This window comes from Brachycentrus maculatus, unplaced genomic scaffold (genome assembly GCF_059751285.1).
Source record: "Brachycentrus maculatus isolate JH-2025_06_01 unplaced genomic scaffold, ASM5975128v1 h1tg000242l, whole genome shotgun sequence".
Classification (NCBI taxonomy): Eukaryota; Metazoa; Arthropoda; class Insecta; order Trichoptera; family Brachycentridae; genus Brachycentrus; species Brachycentrus maculatus.
The window spans coordinates 1,199,857-1,220,128 of NW_028280993.1; the positions used below are offsets into that span (position 1 = coordinate 1,199,857).

Consider the following 20,272-nt stretch of genomic DNA (forward strand, 5'->3'; position numbering starts at 1 on the left):
CCTGTTTTACTTTTTACACTGATGCTGGATTGTTCACTGATTGTGGTATGTTTTAATTTTTTTATATACAAATTTATTTAAATAAAAATATTAAAGGTTTAGTTTAAAAAAAATTAAACAACAATAATTATTACTGAAAATTAATTTATTACTCCAATATCTTAAATTCTTATTTTTTTTTAAAGAGAAATATTTGTTTTGTAATTATATAAACAAATTTTTCAATTTTATACTATTTTCGTGGACTTAGTGGCCCGTTAGGAAAAGTAGAGATCAAGTTGTGTTACAGTCGGCTTGAACCTATAAACTCAGACTCAAGAGTTTGCGACACTAACCGCAACTCAAATTATTTTAAAAACATTACAAGTTAACCAAATATAAGTCTGCTTCTGCAGTGTAGTGGTTAGTATGTTCGATCACCATGCTGGAGATCCGGGTTATATTCCCAGAGAGAGAAAGACATCAGCCGGTACCTCGGTGGTAGGAGCGCTACGTGCGACACAGTCGAGGGGTAACTAGAGAAGAGTCATCGTATTGTATATTTGATAATTTGCTGTTGTGTCCACATTCTAGGTTCAAAACTTTCTAAAGTAAATGGACTGAATTTAACCAATTGTGATAATTCTAAAGAATCTTGTAATTTAAAAAGAGGCACAAATATTACTATGAATATTCAGTTCGTTCCAAGTAAGTATACATTATATTATTGTTTTACAAACGTTTCGTGGTGACGCAGAATTGTACCCACAGGGGGAAGAGTTTAAGTGTTGCCATGCTCTTGATCTTGCTACCTTTGGACTCAAATTGCAAATTTCAAATTCAAAACTGCTCACAGACAGACGTGGTGCAGTAGAAAAATATTGATATATTAAAGGTGAACATATTTACATTGATGTGAACCTATTTACATATTTCAAAATTGGTATTATTTAGCAGTCAATTGTTTTTGCATACGTAAACCTAAGAAGAAGATTAGGTAATATTGTAAATTGGTATTAGAAAAGACAAATCTAGTTAAATTTTCATAAATTTTTTAAAATTATTAATCTGGTTTTTCCACATATTTTTTCAAGTAAAATTACGACAATTATCTTTGTAGTGTAGTGAAACAAATATTGTATTATATTATTTCTCCAGCCATTGGCTATGTCTATGTGAGATATTTTTTTGTTTATGTTTTAAAGATATATAAATCAATAAATAGTTTTAAAATACTTCATAATATATTAATTAGTTAACTCGACACTGGCTAGAGCACCCAAGATGGGTGAAAAGCCATTAAAAAGAAGAAGAAGAAGATATTAATTAGTTTACAACATTTTGAGTGTGTCCAAATACTTGTTCACAAAATCTGGATTATCTCCAATTACAGTAGTTATTTTCATATTATTTTTTGACAGCCCCATAAATGCCCAGACTTCATCTTTGGTGAGATGTCAAAAAATAATATATTATTTAGTGTTTGTTTTATTCACTTTAATAAATATTAAGGTGAAAAATCACTTGTTTTTATTTTAACCTCCCCGGGAATGGAACCCGGGACTTCAAGTTTGGCAGTCAAACACGCTAATAATGGGTTTGTTATATAAAATGCCAAATTCATGTTGGATGTTCTTACGTTTTATGTTTAATACAAGTATTTATTTACTAAAAGAAATATGCTGAATATGAAAATTAAACCATATTATGTTAAATCATTTTTCACTCTCTGATCACTTCTCTCAATTGTTGTTCTTACCCTATATTTTTCCACAGATGTACTGATCAAGAAAGTCGAAATTAACGCTTATGACATGAGAAAATTTATGCAGGTACCTTTCCTCATACCAAACCCCGATGCGTGTGATGGTACAAAGGGACTCACATGCCCACTGCAGCCAAACCACAATTACACTCACTTTATGACAATTCCAATCCTCAAAATGTATCCCCGAATGATCAGCAATGTAAAGTGGATATTGCAAAATGAAAATAACGACATTATTACTTGTGTGACTTTTCAAGTAAAATTGGTCTAAAGAGTTATGTATTACACCAACTGTAATTTTTCTGGAGAATGAAAAATATATCTTTAAAAAAATACATAAATTGTGTGATATAATTTACCCTGCAGGAATGCATTCTTTGCTTCACGTTTTCACAAAATAAGCACAGACGTAATGTCAGGCGCCGTGGTATGGTTGGGTAGATGCTCGATTGCAAAACTAGCATTGTGGGTTTTATTCCCGCTGATTTCAAAGAAAATTCAATAAACAAATGTTTTCAATTGGTCTAGGTGTTTGTAGTATATTTTTTGTATGCACTTTCCTACCGGCACTCAAGCCTTTTAATACAGGCTCTGTGGATTATTCATTACTTTATCTGTGATGTACAGAAGTAAAGTATGGAGTTAGCAAAACAAGGATGAAAGTATATGTTAACAGAACGCAGCCAAAATGCCATCTCTCAGATGAATGTGTGGCAAAAAAACGTATGATGTTTGAACGGTGAAACAAGGAAACAATGCAAGGCTGAGATAAGCAATATCAATTCAATGAAGACAGGTGTGTTGAGATGACTCGGACATGTGGAATGATGAGTGAGGAAAGAAAGGTAAAACAAATATATGATGCAAATGGAAATAGAAGCAGAGGAAGACCAAGGATAACTTGGCACAATCAAGTATGACAAATACTTGAAAATAGTCAGATCAGGAGTCGAAATAATCAGCGTGTGTGTGTATGAAGAGATGCGTGAATTTATAGGAGATGAAGAATGTTTGCAATCACAGCGGTGTGGCGTTGTATTCTTTCTATCTACTCCTGTGGGAAAACGGCTTGATGTTTAGCTAGTTAGATGTATATTGTACACATATAATTTTTTATGTGAAAACAAATATCTATAAAAATATATAAGCTGTATCCAGGGCTTTTTTTCATGTAATGCGGTGGAACGGCATTCTGGCACCTTTTTTCACAGATATATATTTTTTTAATTTTCAAAATCAATCAAAGGAAACATGTGTGTGCTTATATTATTACAATATTTATTTAAATAATTAGTATTGTATTAGTATAATTAGTATCAATGAATATTTAAATGTTTTTTTTTTGGTAAAAAGCTTGACATGAAGCGAGTTCTGGAACCTTTTTTGTTTAAAAAATCCCTGGCCGTGTCTCTAAAAATATATCTTTATAAAAAGCTCATTGTTCTTTTAGCAAAATAAAAAAAAGTGATATTTCAATATGCCATTTATTGCTTTAATAAGACATCAAGGTTTTTTCAATCAATTGAAGCTACATGGCATTAAAATAAAAATTAGGTCCATTATGCAAATGAATATTAAATCTATATTTCGAAAGGTATAATTTTAAAACCATTAGTTAGGAACAATAAAGGGAAAATAAAAGAATATCAATGTTTTAAATTGTGTATTGTTTGCTTTAAATTAATTTCCATTAAAATATACAAAAACATGAAAAAGTATATTATGAATCCTTGTAATGATGCATTACACAGTACATTAATTTGCATCTAGCTCCAAATATACAAATGTCACAAAATGGTTTTGGCCTTCATTTAGTTACTAACCGACATTTAAACACAGGAGAAATCACAGAAAACATGTGATATTCACTCAACTACACATAATACACGGATGCCTCCATCAATTTTGTTGATGCATTCATACTTGATAATACATTTATTTACATTTTGTATATTAACCACCCCACACATACGAACGTATGTGATACGCGCCGTTTTTCTTCACCATTCCGCGCTAACCCGTATGACCTACGCGCACAAGAAAAGATATCTGTTCCAAAAATATTTAATGCGTACCGGATACACTGACAAATTCTTGTCAGGTTTCATACCTGAGAATATTTTGTGACAACAAATGTTTGATTTTTTTGCTTTTTTATAAAAAAAATATGCCTGAAAATAACCCGAAGGTTATTTTAACTAACCACCCGTTAGGGTGGTTAAAAGCATATTTAACTTTGAGGTATGGAAATACAATACTCTCCTTATCATTCATCATTCACTTTGTATAATACTACTTAAAAACAATACTTCATAAATACCAGTTTCGGAATAACCATTGAACGATGAATGATAAGGAAGTGTTATATTTTTTATTTATTCTTTCTTCTTTTAATGTTCTTATCTGCGCCCAATGGTGCATAGGGCACTACATCACACTGACACAGTATTGTATTAATTTAATCACATAAATGTTAGGTGATTAGTCCTGCACTTTAGATACCAGTCCAAAGTGATATTAAATAAATATTATTAAATTAAATAAATACAAATTTAACCAGCCTATGACAGGTCATAAGCCCTATAAATACCCAGACTTCCATATCGCCGTTCTTAATTTAATTGATAATACTTTTTTCAGCCTTCAATTCTTTTCTTATTTCACGATTCAAACACCTAACATATTTTGTTTTACCACACAGATGTCTGAAAGATCGTATTTAGATCGCACTCAATTTACTTTCATCACTTACTTGCAAACCCCATGCTTCACTTTCATACATTAGGGTTGGTACCAGAACTGCATTTTGTTTGGTGACTGTTAACTGATTTCAATGCGCTATTTTTTTGCTCCCAGCATTCACTCCCCTTTCTCAATCTTCACATCCCTAGAGAACATACTTTCCGAATATTTAAAAGAGAAAATTAAATTTTTAAGCGAATCTCTCGAAGCTTATATAATGCAGTCTTAAATTTGCAGTGAAGTAAAAAAGTTATATACTTTACACGCATCAGAATTATATGCAAGATATATGGAAATATAAAGTAAAATTGATCACAGACCAAAACCAAGTAAAAATAATTACTCGTTTGAATATTTAAAAAAAAAACTGTCGAGTTAGATAACAAAAAATAGGTAATAGTTTTCAATAGAAATTTGATTTTAGTATTTCAAATAAATTAATCACAACTTTACACTACTTCCTTTACGATAATTTGATCAAGCATAGAATTATTGGCAGTCTGGTTATTAAAGTACAACTGACAAGACTTCAAGTGCCTTCTCAAGTCCGGCAAACGATAAAACCCTTTGGAGCAATATTGACATACGACGTGCGGAGTATTGTCGCTGTGATATTTGAGAATGTGAAATTCTAGCTTACACTGCTTAGAAAATGCCGAGCTACAGTTTTCGAACGAACACGCAAATGTAGCGCTTTCATTTTCATGTTTGGCCATGTGCGCAGTGAGACCCTTCTGCAGGAAGAACCTTTTACTGCACATGTGGCAAGCGAACGGCTTCTCGCCGGAGTGGGTGTTCGTGTGCTTGGGCAGGTTGGAGAAGAACTTCTTGCAGATATCGCAAGTCCCGGAGCGTTCCGAATGGCGCGCCCTCATGTGAGCTTTGAGGTTGTAGTTCAAGGAGAAGGCGGCCCCGCAGATTACGCACACGTTACGCTTTTCCGAGGAGTGAGTTACTAGAATGTGTTTTTTCAGGGAGTCGCTCGACTTGACGGCCGTGTTGCAGATATTGCACTTGAATTTGCGTTCGTCGGAGTGCACGGCCAGATGCCTCTTCAAAGGGGTGTGAGACACGAAAGTCTTTCCGCAAATGTGGCACGAATACGGCCGCTCGCCCGTGTGAATCCTCTTGTGCTGGATGGCGTCGATGCATCGCCTGAAGCTCTTGGGGCAATAGGAACACTGGTAAGGTTTCTCTAGCGTGTGAACTCTATTATGTATGGTGAGATAGTTCTTCTTGGAGAATTGTTTCCCGCACGTGTCGCAGATGTAGCGTGTCTCGTAGCCGTTGGCCTGTTTCTTCCTGATTCGCTCCGTGATCTCCGCATTCGGAACAAAGTTCTTATCGGACAGGTGGTGTCTCTTGATGTGTTCCGTGAGAGTTCCCATTTGGGTGAACCTTTTCTCGCAGTGAGGACACTTGCACGGCTTCTCTCCGGTATGTTTTCTGTTGTGAATGAAGAAAGCGGATTTACTTTGAACTAACAGTCCGCAAGATACGCACTGGATCATATCCTTTTTCAACCCGTATTCGCTAGATTTGACAATTTTATACTCGCTACTTGACTCCGATTCCCCTTTTTTGCTATTTTTTCTTTTAGTATTGTAAAATATATCACCCGCCTGATTATCATGAGAAACTTGGGTTTTTTCCACTGATTTGGTATCATTGTTACCTTTCGAACGACACATTTTTAAGTGCTCCGTGAGACCTTCCATATGGGTGAATCTTTTCTCGCAGTAATGACATTTGCACGGTTCTTCACCGGCGTGACTCTTGTTGTGGATGAAGAAAGCGCGTTTACTCTCTACCAACACGTCGCAAGATATACATTGAAACATATTTTTCTTGATTCCATATTCCCTAGATTTAACAATTTTATATTCTTTATTAGACTTGCATTTCGCCTTTTTGCTAGCTTTTTTCTTACTGGTGTAAAACATATCTTCCACCTGATCGAAGTCAGTTTTTTCGATTTTATATTCTCTATTCGACTTGGATTTTGCCTTTTTGCTAACATTTCTTTTACTAGAGTAAAATACATCGTCGACCTGATTATCATAGTCGGGGAGATCGGTTTTTTCCACTTTAATTGTAGCACTAACAATACTAAGAGGCAAATTCTCTTCATCTTCTTCCTTAATGTAACTCGAGAGCAGTCTGTAAAATGGTACATTTAAATCTAACGCGTCCTTTAACTTATCATTAGATACTCTGTATTTTGATATAAACTTTACAGAAACGCTTAATTCCGATGAGCATTCTTCGCAAATACCAGTTGGGAGGTTAACATTTTCGACAACCTGCAATCCCAAATATTCTTGTATCAAATCACATAGTTTGCCTGAACTTTGGCTGTCGAAAATTGATAATCGTTTTTTGCATTCTACTAAACAAATACGACAAGTTAGAATATTCTCATCCATTGCCTTCTTTCAAAAAAATTGTTTAACCAACTGTCAAATCAATGTATTCTTCTATTTTTGACAACTGCTTAACCAGAGACAATGCCAAACACCATAGAAATTAATGCTGGTTAATGATCGTCAACCTTTTTCGAGACAGTGGGGCATTTCACTGAAAAATTATATTTACCTATTTATTTTTTAAATACGTTGAATGTGTTAATTTGTATGCATATTTTAAATTACCTACTTTTCGTGCACTACGAAATCCATGTTGCCTGGTTTTATTCTCAATTCTCCATGCAATCAGACTTACGCATCCATTTTTGAGGGAGGAACTAATGATCTTATCAATAATTGTCTCAACAAAGGGCAAGAAGACGAATTGCGGAATGCGCGGTAGATGAGGAGCAAGGATTTTCTTGTTTTTAATAAATAATTAGCTACTTTGTTTTTGATTAATTCTAAAACAATTGTTTTCTTTTCCCTTTCCTTCACATTGTAATATATTAATTGAAACAGTGTCGTTTTGCTCATATGTTACACAAATCCAATTGAAAGAGTAAATCCTTATGTTTGTACAATAAGTTATATAAAAATTTATTTAAAAACATTTAAAAAAGAAAGTCAATATGAAATATTCACAAAATTTACACGTATGGAATATACTTAATTATAAGGTATTTAAAAAATAAATGCCTCAAGTAAAAAAAAAGTATTTTTAATTCATAAATAATATTATTGTCATACAATAGATATTGTAAAAATAAATACACATTAAAATAAAATTACAAATACAATACTTTTCTTTTTTTGTCGTTAAATGGCAACATAATAATTACATTGTGATAAAAATTAAATAATACAATATTGCATTTAGCTTAGTCTTTCAAAATATTCGATTTCATACAATGAAAATGAGATCTAAATTGCACACATATATGTATAAGTGTTGAGATTCATTTTATTTATTGATAAATCAGAATTTAAACATTATAACGTGATATCGTCCACCTGTGTCTTCAACTGTGCATAGAGAAATTGGCTGATTAAATGAGTACTTGGTGAATGATGTTTAAATGGGTCTCGTTAGTACTGTCTGTTTTCGTTTCATGAGAGGATTTCATATGCTTCCGCAAATCTGCAAGCCGGTAAAATCCTTTAGAGCAGTACTGACATACGTGCGGAATGTGATTAGAATGATGTTTCAGAATGTGGAAGTCTAATTTGGAATGTTTTGAAAAAGCCGAAATGCAGTTTTCGTAAGTGCAGGTGAATTTTGCATCTTCAACTTGATGTTTGCTAATATGCGCAGTCAGGCTTTTCTGCTTGAAGAATCGCTTATTGCACATGGTGCAACCGAGAGGTTTTTCAGCGGAGTGCGTCTTTATATGTTTGTGCAGATTTGAGAATGCTTTCTTACAAATTTCGCAAATGCCCGAGCGTTCGGAATGGCGCGCTCGCATGTGGGCTTTGAGGTTGTACTTCATAGCGAAAGCGGCTCCGCACAAGTCGCAAATATTGCGTTTTTCGGTTGTGTGAGTAACGAGAATGTGTTTCTTGAGAGAATCGCTGGACTTGACGGCCGTGTCGCACATCTTGCATTTGTATTTTCTTTCCTCGGAATGTACGCTCAGATGTCTCCTCAGGGGAGTGTGCGCCACAAATGATTTCCCGCAGATCTTACAGGAATACGGCTTGTGTCCGGTATGTATGCGAGTATGTTGCTGGTGTTCGGAATATTGCGCAAATCTCTTGGGGCAATACGCGCACTGATAAGGCTTCTCCCTCGTGTGGACCCGCAGATGTATCGTCAACGCTCCCTTCTTCCAGAACCTTTTCCCGCAAGCGTCGCACGTGAAGCGATATTCGCCAAATTTATCTTTCAACCGCATTTTTTTAACCGTCTCGGCTAAAGTTCCATTGAGTTCGCACCCGTCCCGCAAATGATGTCTTTTGATGTGATCGTTTAAAGAACCCATTTGAGTGAAACATTTACCGCACTCTAGGCACTTGCACGGCTTCTCTCCAGTATGCTTTCTATTGTGCACTATGAACGCTGATTTATTCTGCACCAAAAGGCCGCACGTTCCACATTGGACCATGTCCTTTTTGAGACCAAACTCGCTGGATTTAGCGATTTTATATTTTTCTGGAGCGTCATTTTGAAGTTTTTTCTCATCGTCGCTTTCGTCATTTTGAAAAAATATATCCGAAGTATCATCCGCATCGGAATACGTCGGTTCATCTTTTATCGTAGAACTGACGATACTCAATGGTATATTATCTTCATCGTCATCTTTTGTGAAAGTGGACAATAATTTTCTGTATGGAACATTTAAATCTTGGGCACCTTTGAGTTTTTTGCTGGTAGTTCTAAACTTGGATACAAATTTAATAAGCACCATTAGTTCGGACGAACAAACATCACAAATACTCGTAGGGAGGTTATCATTTTGAACCAATTCTAATCCGATATATTCTTTCATGAGATCGCTATACTTGGTGTCATTTTGGCTCTCGAACATGGACACCTTTTGGTTCCCTTCCATTAGACAAATTCGACAGGTGGATCGAATATAGTCGACCATTTTGGAGCTTTAAATACACAGGAACTACTACGTGAATATTACAATTTTATGCATAATGAAAATTATTTCCGCACAATAAAATGACAAGTAATGTGAAATGACAACAATCGAACAAATTTGACATTTCAAAACAATGATCACAGACAAACAAAATACAATCACCAAAGACAATAATCAATAACAGTGAGTAAGTACTTTTTGACAACATTATTTTTTTTTGTACATCACAATTATAATCTTTCTCTGACACTATATAATCTATGCACTGCACTGACATTTCAGTCAAAATACGGTTAGTTGAATGTGTAATCAAATAAAATACTTAAATACATATATATTTTTTAAAGGTGCTATATTATTAAAGTTTTTTCTTGATTTTATGTATGTATTCTACATTATTTCAATGCATTAAATCATCAAAGACAATATTATAAGGCTATTTAATTGCAATGTTATGATTGGTTTGATTTCATACGTTTTTGATAAACTACACTTTGTTCTAAGTTGCAATGTCTCTAATCAACTCGGATATGATCACCAAATGCAGGGTTTGTCTTCACAGGTGTTTGAACATGTTACCTCTTTTTAATTCTAATAACTCACCAGAATACGGCCTTATCTTAATGAATTGCGCTAATATCAAAGTAGCCGAGAATGATGGACTGCCAATTTCTATATGCGAATCCTGCATAAAGGAACTGACACAGGCGTATACATTTGTTAAAAAATGTAGAGAATCTGATGAAATAATGAGAAAAGCTATCGGAGAGTCTCTCGGGATACAAACAAACACAAATGTAAAACTGGAGAGTAGTTCAGCATCTGAAATCGTCATCAAGGAAGAACCGACATTCGGTGATTTGTTGCCGTTTGAAAGCGAAGAATTTCCGACGTTAGAAGATTTTAAAGTAGAGAGTGACGATGGTTGCCCTATGTTGAGTTATAATCATAAAAAATACAAACACAGAACAAAGAAAAGAAAAAAGAAAAAGAAGAAAATTAAGGACCCTTTAAGGGCCGGTTCTTTACCACTCCAGTGCGCCACTTGCGGGTTAATCGTCAAGTCCAACGCCGCCATGATCGCTCACACGCGAACGCACACCGGAGAGAGGCCGTTCCAGTGTCCGGATTGCGACAAATGTTTCGGCGATAAGGGAACTATGAAAGGCCACTACAAGAGGTTTCATTCTAACGACGGGAGGTCGTTTACTTGCGACGCTTGCGGGTCGCAGTTCTATCGGAAGAAAGACATGGTCGTCCACATGAGAAGACACACGGGCGAAACCCCGTACCCGTGCACTTTCTGCCCCAGATCTTTTGCGCAACAATCTACCTTAATTCGGCACACGCGAACGCACACAGGCGAAAAACCATTCCCTTGCCAACTTTGCAAAAAGAAATTTGCGGCAAATACAACACTGAAAAAACATATGCTCGTTCATTCGGAGGAGCGAAAGTTTTCTTGCAATATATGCTCCAAAGCTGTTAAATCCAAAGACGCCTTACTCAAACACGAGTTCTTGCATCAGCACCTCAAGCCTCATATATGCGACCAGTGCGCCATGGCATTCACCACCAAGGGAAACTTGAAACTGCACATGAGTAAAGTGCACTCTGATAAATCCGGAATATGTTCCATTTGCAATAAAAGGTTCTCCAACTTAGAGAACCACACGAGAAAACACACGGGAGAGACTCCGTTCCAGTGCCACGTCTGCAGTCGGTGCTTCATGCAAAGCGGAAGCTTGAATATTCACATGACCAAGCACCAAAACGCGGAGAAGTTTCCTTGCGGAGTAGACAGTTGTTTGAAAAAATTTTCCATGCAGAGCATGTTGGATTTCCACATATTAAAGCATCACAAGAACCACACGCCTCACGTATGTTCTCAGTGCGGTAGAGGCTTCTTCAGAAGCTGCGACTTGTCGAGACATTTGAAAACCAACCACCCGACTAAAAAAGATTACAAAAATGAAGATAAAAAAATTACTCCGACCATATGAAATAAATCTCTATTATTTATAAAAACTGGATGTTTCTTTTTAACTCTTAAATATCATATCTCTAGCCTCCATAGTGTAATGGTTAGCGCGTTTGACTATTGTGGCAAAGGTCCCGGGTTTGACGAAATGAAACAACTTTTTTTACAGAAATCACAATGAAAGAAATTGTCATATTCATTTCATATTAAAAAATAAATAGGTCTTTTTTAATATATTTTTGTTATTCCAACACAAAAAATAATACTGTTAGTACAAACGCAATATGAAACCACAATGCACTTTTGGGACCTGATTTTTCAGTCTTCATGAGGAGCCGTAGATTGTAGAAGTTTTCACTGAAAAAATAAACAATTATACATAAGTATATATAATCTATGAAGTCACTAAATTGCCTTCCAATAATTAAAACTATGACACAAAAAAATCATTTCGAGATTGATAGATTTGAAGTTTTAATTTTGTTTCCTAAAAAAGAATTTCAATTTTCCTCAATATTATCAATGTCACCACATTACGGAGGAAGACATTTAGATGATGTGCTAACGGTGAAGTACAAAAAGAGTACAAGGTTGAGATGGGCAATATCAATATTTTTTTAAAGTTTGTAATATTACCGCCAGGAACGCCTACAGATATTTTTATTGAGGGATCTTTGTCAATTTGGAACTAATAACTACAAAAAATATACATTAAAAAAATATATATTATACATAAAAAGATTGTCAATCCTTGTCTAAAATACTATTTTGATTGAAAAGGTTTAAAAAGTGCATTTGAATGTTTATTAATTTATTAAAACTATTATATTACATATTATAATATTACATATTTTAAATATTCCAAATGGTCTAGCCAAGACATGTTTTGACATAATTGGCCCCATCATTAATATGTTAAGGTGGTTTGGGCACAAGGAGCAAATGAATAATGAATGGATGGTGAAGCAGATTTACGATGCGAATGTGGCCAAAAGTAAATATGACTAAATACACCTAATCTGTGAAAGTAGAAAGGTCCGAGTATGGATGTGGAAGGAACGAAACTCTGTGGACAAACTGACTTCTCTGCCTACTGCCTCTGTTAAGATTTGTTGGTCATATTACTGAAAAGACAGACTTAATGATTACCTGATTGACAATGTGGTGTATGGGATCTGCTCCGAGTAATATTTGCGGACAATTAGGTGTCACGGTGAGAGGAGAAGGTGAACTGGATATATCTTTGGTAACAACCGCGGCAGCTGATCTGTCTTCCATCAGAGCTCGATGGGCTTCGTTTATCTGCTGCATTTGTACCTAAAACAATATTATTCATTGTAGAAAACAACATATCAACAACAACAAAAAATGCAATTGTGTATAAACATAATACAATACATTTTAATTCATAAAAAAATTATAACCACACTAAAATGACAAACGTTGAAAACTGTTAACTTAAAAATAACTTTATTTTAAATCACTATTTATCTTATCTCCTGCGCCAAATAATAGAGGGGATGATGGAGGGAATAAACGCCAGAGGACGCCCACGCCGCCAATACTTAAGTGACTTATACCAAGACATGGGCTGCTCGATGTATGAGGAGCTGAAGAGGACTTCTGAAAATAGGCGAGAATGGCGAAAGAGATGTCATCTGTTGCTACAGACCAATCCGCAGGATTGAGACCAGAGAGAGATTTATCTTATTATGCCAAATAATAGTTAGGGGTTATAGTTATACATATTTGGTCGGTACTTCTATCGTGGAACCTCAAGATCAGCACTATGGCAATATCATACAATTTTAAACATTCCATGGACCAATATGGTCAGCAACGTTAATGTGCTCCAAAGAGCAAGAGTAGGTAGACAGTCGCTCATCAAAGGTCGGAAGGTGTCTTATCTGGGGCATGCGTCCTATGAAAAAAGGAAAAATAGAAGGTCGACAAAGTGTGGGCAGAAGGCAGATCTCTTGGCTCCGGAATATATGAGATTCGACGGGGATCAGAACCGTCGAGGCGTTGTTTAGAGCTCCCCAAGACAAGGACAATTACTCTCAAGTGATAGTCGACATCAGGGGGACCTGAAATGACACGCACAGAAGAGAAGATATATCTTATTATAAATTAATTAAAATCTCAAATGGTTTTGAAGTACATAAACAGGTTCTTGTAAAAATCCAAGACTTACACGATATTTAAAAAATATTACTCTACAAATGAAAAGATAATAAAAATATTACTCTTCAATAAGATCAAACACTTTTAACCCTTTCCACTCTGACCATTTTTTCTCATAACCGATCAGCTACTCTGATTTTCTACCATTAAAATATTTTTGTTCCCTAATTTTGGAACACTCTGTCTGGCAATTCGTATGACCATGTTAATTAAGATAACTGTATTAATCTGAAATATTTTTTGGTAGAATATACTTGGGTGATAGAGAAATCAGTGATTAAAGTTATACCTGCGCCGGGCCAGACATTGTGGCCCACGGAGCTGCCTACTAGAATCACACGGGCCAGAATGTCTGGCCTACAGAGTGGTAAGAGTTAATAAAGCGTGCTTAAAGGAATCACATAAAATATACATAAGGCCTACTTGACAAATGTCAGTGGTTGAAAATGTCTACTTGGTAGTAGTAGTAGTAGTCTTTGTGTGGTTTATAGTTGCGTTCATTTATACAGTTTTGTATGTCTGGCACCTACTTGCACAGTGTTGGTGACCATCTTGTGCTGCTTTCTCATGTGCTTGTTTAGCGACTGCGTGTGTCCGTACGTCTGTCTGCACACTTTACACTCGTACGGCTTTTCCCCGGTGTGTCGCCTCATGTGAATCACGAGAACGTTTGTCGCCGAGAACTGTTTACCTGAAATAATTTTTCAATATTCAAATCTTAGGAACTGTCTACCTGAAATATCTTTTCACTATTCAAATCTTTACTAACATAAATTTTACGGAAGTGCTGTTTGAACCAAAAATTCTAATATAAAATGAGTGTCTGTCTGCTTTTGTCATTTTCTCACAATGTTACCGTTATTTTGAAAAGTCTAACCCTTAACCGTGCCCAATGGTACATAAGGCACTGCACCATATTGATGCAGTGTTATTTAGGTCAAATACACAAAGGCAAAATGATCTGAGAGAGAGAGGAATCGTCGGGTATGTATGAGGAGATACATGAATGTGAAAGAGGCGAAGAATGTTTGCAAAGACAGAGTGGTGTGATGTTCTATTCTCTCCGCCTACCCCTGCGCGGAAGCGGCGTGATGGATAGTTAGTTAAAATGATCCATCTTGCGCATCAGGTAACAATCTAGTGTGATGCCAAATTTTTTTTTTTTAAGAACAAACATGCAAAATCTCTACTTTTAGAGGCTTGTCTGTAGGTAAGATAGTAATGATAGAGAAGGCAAATGTGAAAAATACATCACAAACAGCAAAATACATCAATAAATATTAGAGTCAAACATTGTATATATTTTATGACCCCCCTGGGAATGGAACCCGGGACCCCCAGTACAGTAACCAAATGATGAAATAATAGAGATGAAAATAGAGAAAAATAGATGAAAACTAAAGGTGGACTTAAAAATTGACAAGATTCGTTTCACATTAGAATTTTCACTTGAAACAGCTAACTTTATTTTTTCTTTTTTGTAGATGCCTATGTTTATGTATAAACCATCAATATAAATTTTGGTCGGAATGCGTAGAGGTGAAAACAAAAAAATAGATGAAAACTAAAGGCAGACAAAAATAATACCTTAAAAATGAACAAGTACATTTGTTTCACATTTTTTAATTTTCATTTCAAACGGGTAACTTTAATTTTTATTTCCGGTAGATGCCTTAGTTTATGCAAGTACCATGAATATAAAAAATTTTCGGAACGTGTAGGTCCCGGCGCAGAATACTTGACTGATTGGTGACCAAGTTACATACCGCAAAGCGGGCAGACGTGCGGTTTCTCACCGGTGTGAGTTCTCATGTGAACCGCCAACTTGTTGGCTGTAAATCTCTTGCCGCAAACGGAACAGATGTACGGCTTTTCCCCCGTATGTATCCGAGAGTGTATGGACAGAATGTTCTTGGATGTGAACTGTTTACCGCAGACTGTACACACGTGGGGCTTTTCACCTGCGGAAAGGAATTTGTAATATGTAACTAATAATAAAAATATCTCGGGTGGTAAAAAACAAGTGTTTTCATTTACAATCTAAAAATATCTATTATAATATCCAGTGTATATAAATTCAAGATAAATTCAACAGATTTTTGACAATGCATTTAGAATGGCAGAATCTGTTTGGATATCAATGAAAATTGCTATAAAAACCTTTTGTCAAGTTAAACCTAGTATTTATGTACAAACATTTGAACACTCTTAAAATATTATTATTATTATAATAAAACAACAACTGTGTAGTTTTTTTCCACTTTTATTTTATTTGAAAAGTGACTGGGTTTCATTTCATACGCATCTTAAGACTGGCGATGATGTCGGTAATGACGAAACTCAGTCACTGGTCACATAAAATAAAAGTGAAAAAAAAAACTAAGGAGTTATTTTATCATATATGTAAAATGCACTTTTTAAAAGATTTATATTATCCACTGACACTTCGTGATGGAATTGCATTTTTAATTTATTATTAGATTAAAACCAATATTTTTAGCTTTTCCACTTTTTTATTTGACCAGCGACCGCGTTTCGTCGTTACCGACACCAGTCTGATGATGTCGGTAACGACGAAACCCGGTCGCTGGTCAAATAAAAAAGTGGAAAAGCTAAAAATATTGGTTTTAATCTAATAATAAAATATAAAATGCAGTTCCACCAAGAAACATCAGTACAAAACTTAAATATAATAATCAGTAATACGGTTGTAAATACGTAATGAGTTGAATGGTGAATGTCACACAGTGCATAAAATAATTAAGAAAACCAGTAAATGAGAGTTTTTAAGCCCTGGAAATGCCCACACTCCATATTAAAATCTCAATATTTTAATTTGCCATATTGATTTTTTTTAAATAGACTATAAAATTTGACATTTACAAACATTTTACGTACTAACTTTGGTATTTTCGTATTAGGTATTAGGGCACCACATCGGAACCACGTAGTGTTAGATTGATCACAGATTATATGAAGATAGGGTTATCAATCCTGCGCTCCAGATGTGACAGGAATGGAATATATTGAAAAGTATAAGACGAGGGAAGGAGATAAGGGTGAATGGCATTATCGCTGTATGGAGCAGGAATAACGGGTAGGAAAAGTAGAATAGCAGCAATGGCTAGAGTACTCGGGTTTTCATATATTGAACAACTTGATACAATAAGATAGCTGGTCATCCACCTCCCAGGAACGGACTCCAATAACAACAGGACATAGTTTTAGCTAAAGAAGAAAAAGAACAACTTGGACACTTCTATTTTTGTGTCCCATAAGGTGATATGATAATAATAATAAAACCCTTATCGGCACCCCAATGGTGCATAGGGCACTGTATCATATAAACGCAGTGTTATCTTGATCGATTATACATGAAGGAAAGGTGATCAGCCCTCCGCTTATCGGTGATCAGTCCATGGTAATATTGAATAAATATTACAGTGAAAAAATCACTTACATTTATTTTACCCCCCTTGGGAATCGAACCCGGGACCTCCAGAACGGTAGCCGAGCGTGCTGACCATTACACTACGGAGGTGGACTATGATACTTAATAATATATAAATAACAATGATATGAAACAAAGTGTAAATTCCTTGAAAACCTTTGCGTTTTGAGACCCACCCGTATGACTCCTCTGATGGATGTACAGGTTGTTCTTGGCTGTGAATCTCTTCCCGCACAACGTACAGACGTGAGGTTTTTCCCCCGTGTGCACTCGCATGTGCGTCTTCAGCTCGTAGCTCGTGTAGTAGGAGGAGCCGCACTGCTCGCAGCTGTAATTCCGCTCTTTCAAATGTCGCTTTCTGTGTATCGCCAAATTATCTTTCTTGCTAAAACTCTTTTCGCATAAGTCACATTTGAACGGCTTCTCGCCGGTGTGCGTCATCGCATGAACCTGTAATTATAATGTATAATTTGGTAATGTAATTACAGTTACAGTTGAACTTTCGTACAATGAATTTCTATTTAGCCAAGTTCTCCCAAAACATCTATCATGTATTTTGACTTATCAGCAATCACCTATTTCTGTAAGCTAGATATCTAGTTCATAAACAAAATAAGTGTCTATTTTCTTTGTTAACACGTTGACTGCCAACTACGAGATGACTCGTAGATTGCGTTCTTTGCTAGGACGCCGACTAAGAGTTATCTCGTACTGTGTTTACTTGCCATACTTATGCAGTTATGATAAAATTCGTAATGGCACGAATATGATAGAGCACGTAAGAATTATTGTGATTTAAATGCACATATACGAATTACATATGTCGCTCACTCCTTTCAACAACGTCATATATAAAAAATTGTCAATTTTCACTTGTGCATGTTTTCGGAATGCCCAGAAAATGTACTATATATCCCAGCAAAAGCCGTATATTTTTAACTTAATATTTACCCGCTACAGGGCAGAAAGTGTTGTTTTTGCATTTTTAAGAAAATGTATTGTTTGATTATTTTTTTTAAATATACTAAATATTTTTCAAATGGAGAAAAAACATTCAGGTTTTACCTAAAAGATCTCTTGCACAGTAAAAAGTTCAACAAGTGGCTTGATATTTATTTTTAATATATTTTATTAATATTCTTAAACTTTAAAAACGATCTCCTGAAAAATCAAGTTGTATCAAACAACTTATCAAATATGACGTTGTTCAAAGGAGTGAGCGATGTGTGTGATTCAATTCAACAATATATTTTTTGAACTATCAATAAAGCGAATTTTCTACATGACATTTTTTAATTATATTTTACATTATAAAAGAATTTATCATAAATATTGATGGAATTTATACAATTAATGATTTATTTCTCAAATAAAAAAAAGACTAATGACAGTATGGTAAGAATACTACCTTGTATTATAAACGGTTACAGACATACCTTTAAATTATCTTTATATTTAAATTGTTTGCCACATTGGTCACAAGTATGATCTCGAGATTTTGAGTGAATTTTCGAATGGTTTTTAAAAGCTTTAATATCCGAGAACATTTTCTTACAAGTTTTGCATTCGAATTCGTTACTGAGGATACTCATAATATCCTCGTCGTGACTATACTCCAAATCAAGTAATATCTTGGGTTTTCGCCCGCGCTTTTTAGGGATAGAAATTTCATCATTGTGGGTTTTTCTAAGCGCTCGTTTTTTCTTTTTTCTCTTCTTCCTTTTTATTATCAGAGCATCCTCGCATTCGGCTATGTTATTTAGGTTAAGTGTAAGTTCGTCGTTAGATTTTTTTAGTGCTTTGGTATTTGATTTGGTAATTATGTGGTGATCATCGTCATCAAATTCGATTTTTAAACCATCTAAAAATTCATTTTTCAATCCTAAGGAATCGTCAAAAAAGTCGTAATTGTTATCAGAGTCGTTGTTAATTTCTTCTTTGATATTAACCTTCTCGGAAGACTTTGAATCGTCCGATTTTTCAGGATTTTCTCGATTGTTTTGTTCTAATTGCTGAAGCATTGATCTAATTTTCCTATCATTAAATTCGCATTTCTCTCTAAACTTAAAAGCATTCGATAAGTCCTCTAAGCATATTTCGCACATTCTCGTCGGACCACCGTCATCTTGGGCTATTTGAACTTTTGCACACAGCATAATTTTTTCAGATAATAAAACGGGATCATCACTTTCAAATAATGAAACCATATTTTCATCGTCACATAAACAAACCCTACATTTGGATTTTATGTTCACGTCCATTTTCAAGCCTTCATTTAATACTAAATATAATTAAACTATTTTTGATCGTGCGTAACACATCTCGCGTTTAGCTTGTAAAAAGCATCACAATAACCACAAAAATATTATATATTTTTTTGACGTTTAACATTCATAGACAATAAATAGATAATAATGACGAAAACTATAAAATATAATTGAACAATCTACCCCACTTATTGTATCCAGAGATCGAAAACATGTACATATACAGTAGAATCTCGATTTTCCGGATTAATTGGGGATGAAAAATAGTCCGGATAAAAAGAAGAAAAGAAAAGAAAAATAATAAAAATCCGTAAATCGAGGTTCTACTGTATGAGCTGCATTGGTTTTGAATCTTTCTTCAAACATTTTCGCTATTAATCCCTATCACATTAAAAGTCAATTGGGATAGCTGGTTGGGATTTCATTTGAGTTTTGAAAGAGATGCCATACATGAAAAAAGTATATCGTAATATCTGTTTAAAGCTGATCAAGTCCTACGAACAACTTATCCAACAAGGTGTATTTCATTCCTGCATTTTTATCTTCTTCTCTGAACCCTTATTTACACCTAATGGTGCATAGTACGCTGCATCGTGTCAACAGTGTTTTCTTGATCACTAATTACATAAATACAAAGTTATCAGTCCTGCGCTTTAAATACCAGTACAGGTTGATATAAAATAAATATAGTAAAGAAAATCACTAATATTTATTTTGTCCCTTGAAAATTGAGCTTTGAACCTCCAGCACGATTGCCAAATGCGCCGACCACAACACCACGGAGATTGTTATAATTTACAAGTCTTTCACAAAGATTTGCATCTCACTAAATTTTTCTCACAATTTATTGATTAAAAAACGAGAAACATCATCCCTTCATAACATTTTTTGTCACTATCTTATG

The 20,272-nt window shown here is 34.9% G+C and overlaps 2 protein-coding genes across 2 annotated transcripts; one reads left to right on the forward strand and one right to left on the reverse strand.

The window, feature by feature from the left end:
* Nucleotides 1-3,406: 3,406 nt before the first annotated feature.
* LOC148306415 (uncharacterized) lies at nucleotides 3,407-19,450 on the reverse strand. Its single transcript, XM_088265071.1, has 7 exons — nucleotides 18,538-19,450; nucleotides 17,278-17,551; nucleotides 15,417-15,611; nucleotides 14,181-14,341; nucleotides 12,616-12,783; nucleotides 7,956-9,494; nucleotides 3,407-6,918 (listed from the first exon to the last, which is right to left on the reverse strand). Exons 1-7 carry the CDS (start codon nucleotides 19,360-19,362, stop codon nucleotides 4,939-4,941), a joined length of 5,142 nt encoding a protein of 1,713 aa, XP_088121197.1. The 5' UTR covers nucleotides 19,363-19,450; the 3' UTR covers nucleotides 3,407-4,938.
* LOC148306416 (uncharacterized) lies at nucleotides 9,518-11,513 on the forward strand. The gene has a single exon (XM_088265136.1). The coding sequence runs from the start codon at nucleotides 9,995-9,997 to the stop codon at nucleotides 11,486-11,488; it is 1,494 nt and encodes a 497-aa protein (XP_088121262.1). The 5' UTR covers nucleotides 9,518-9,994; the 3' UTR covers nucleotides 11,489-11,513.
* Nucleotides 19,451-20,272: the final 822 nt, after the last annotated feature.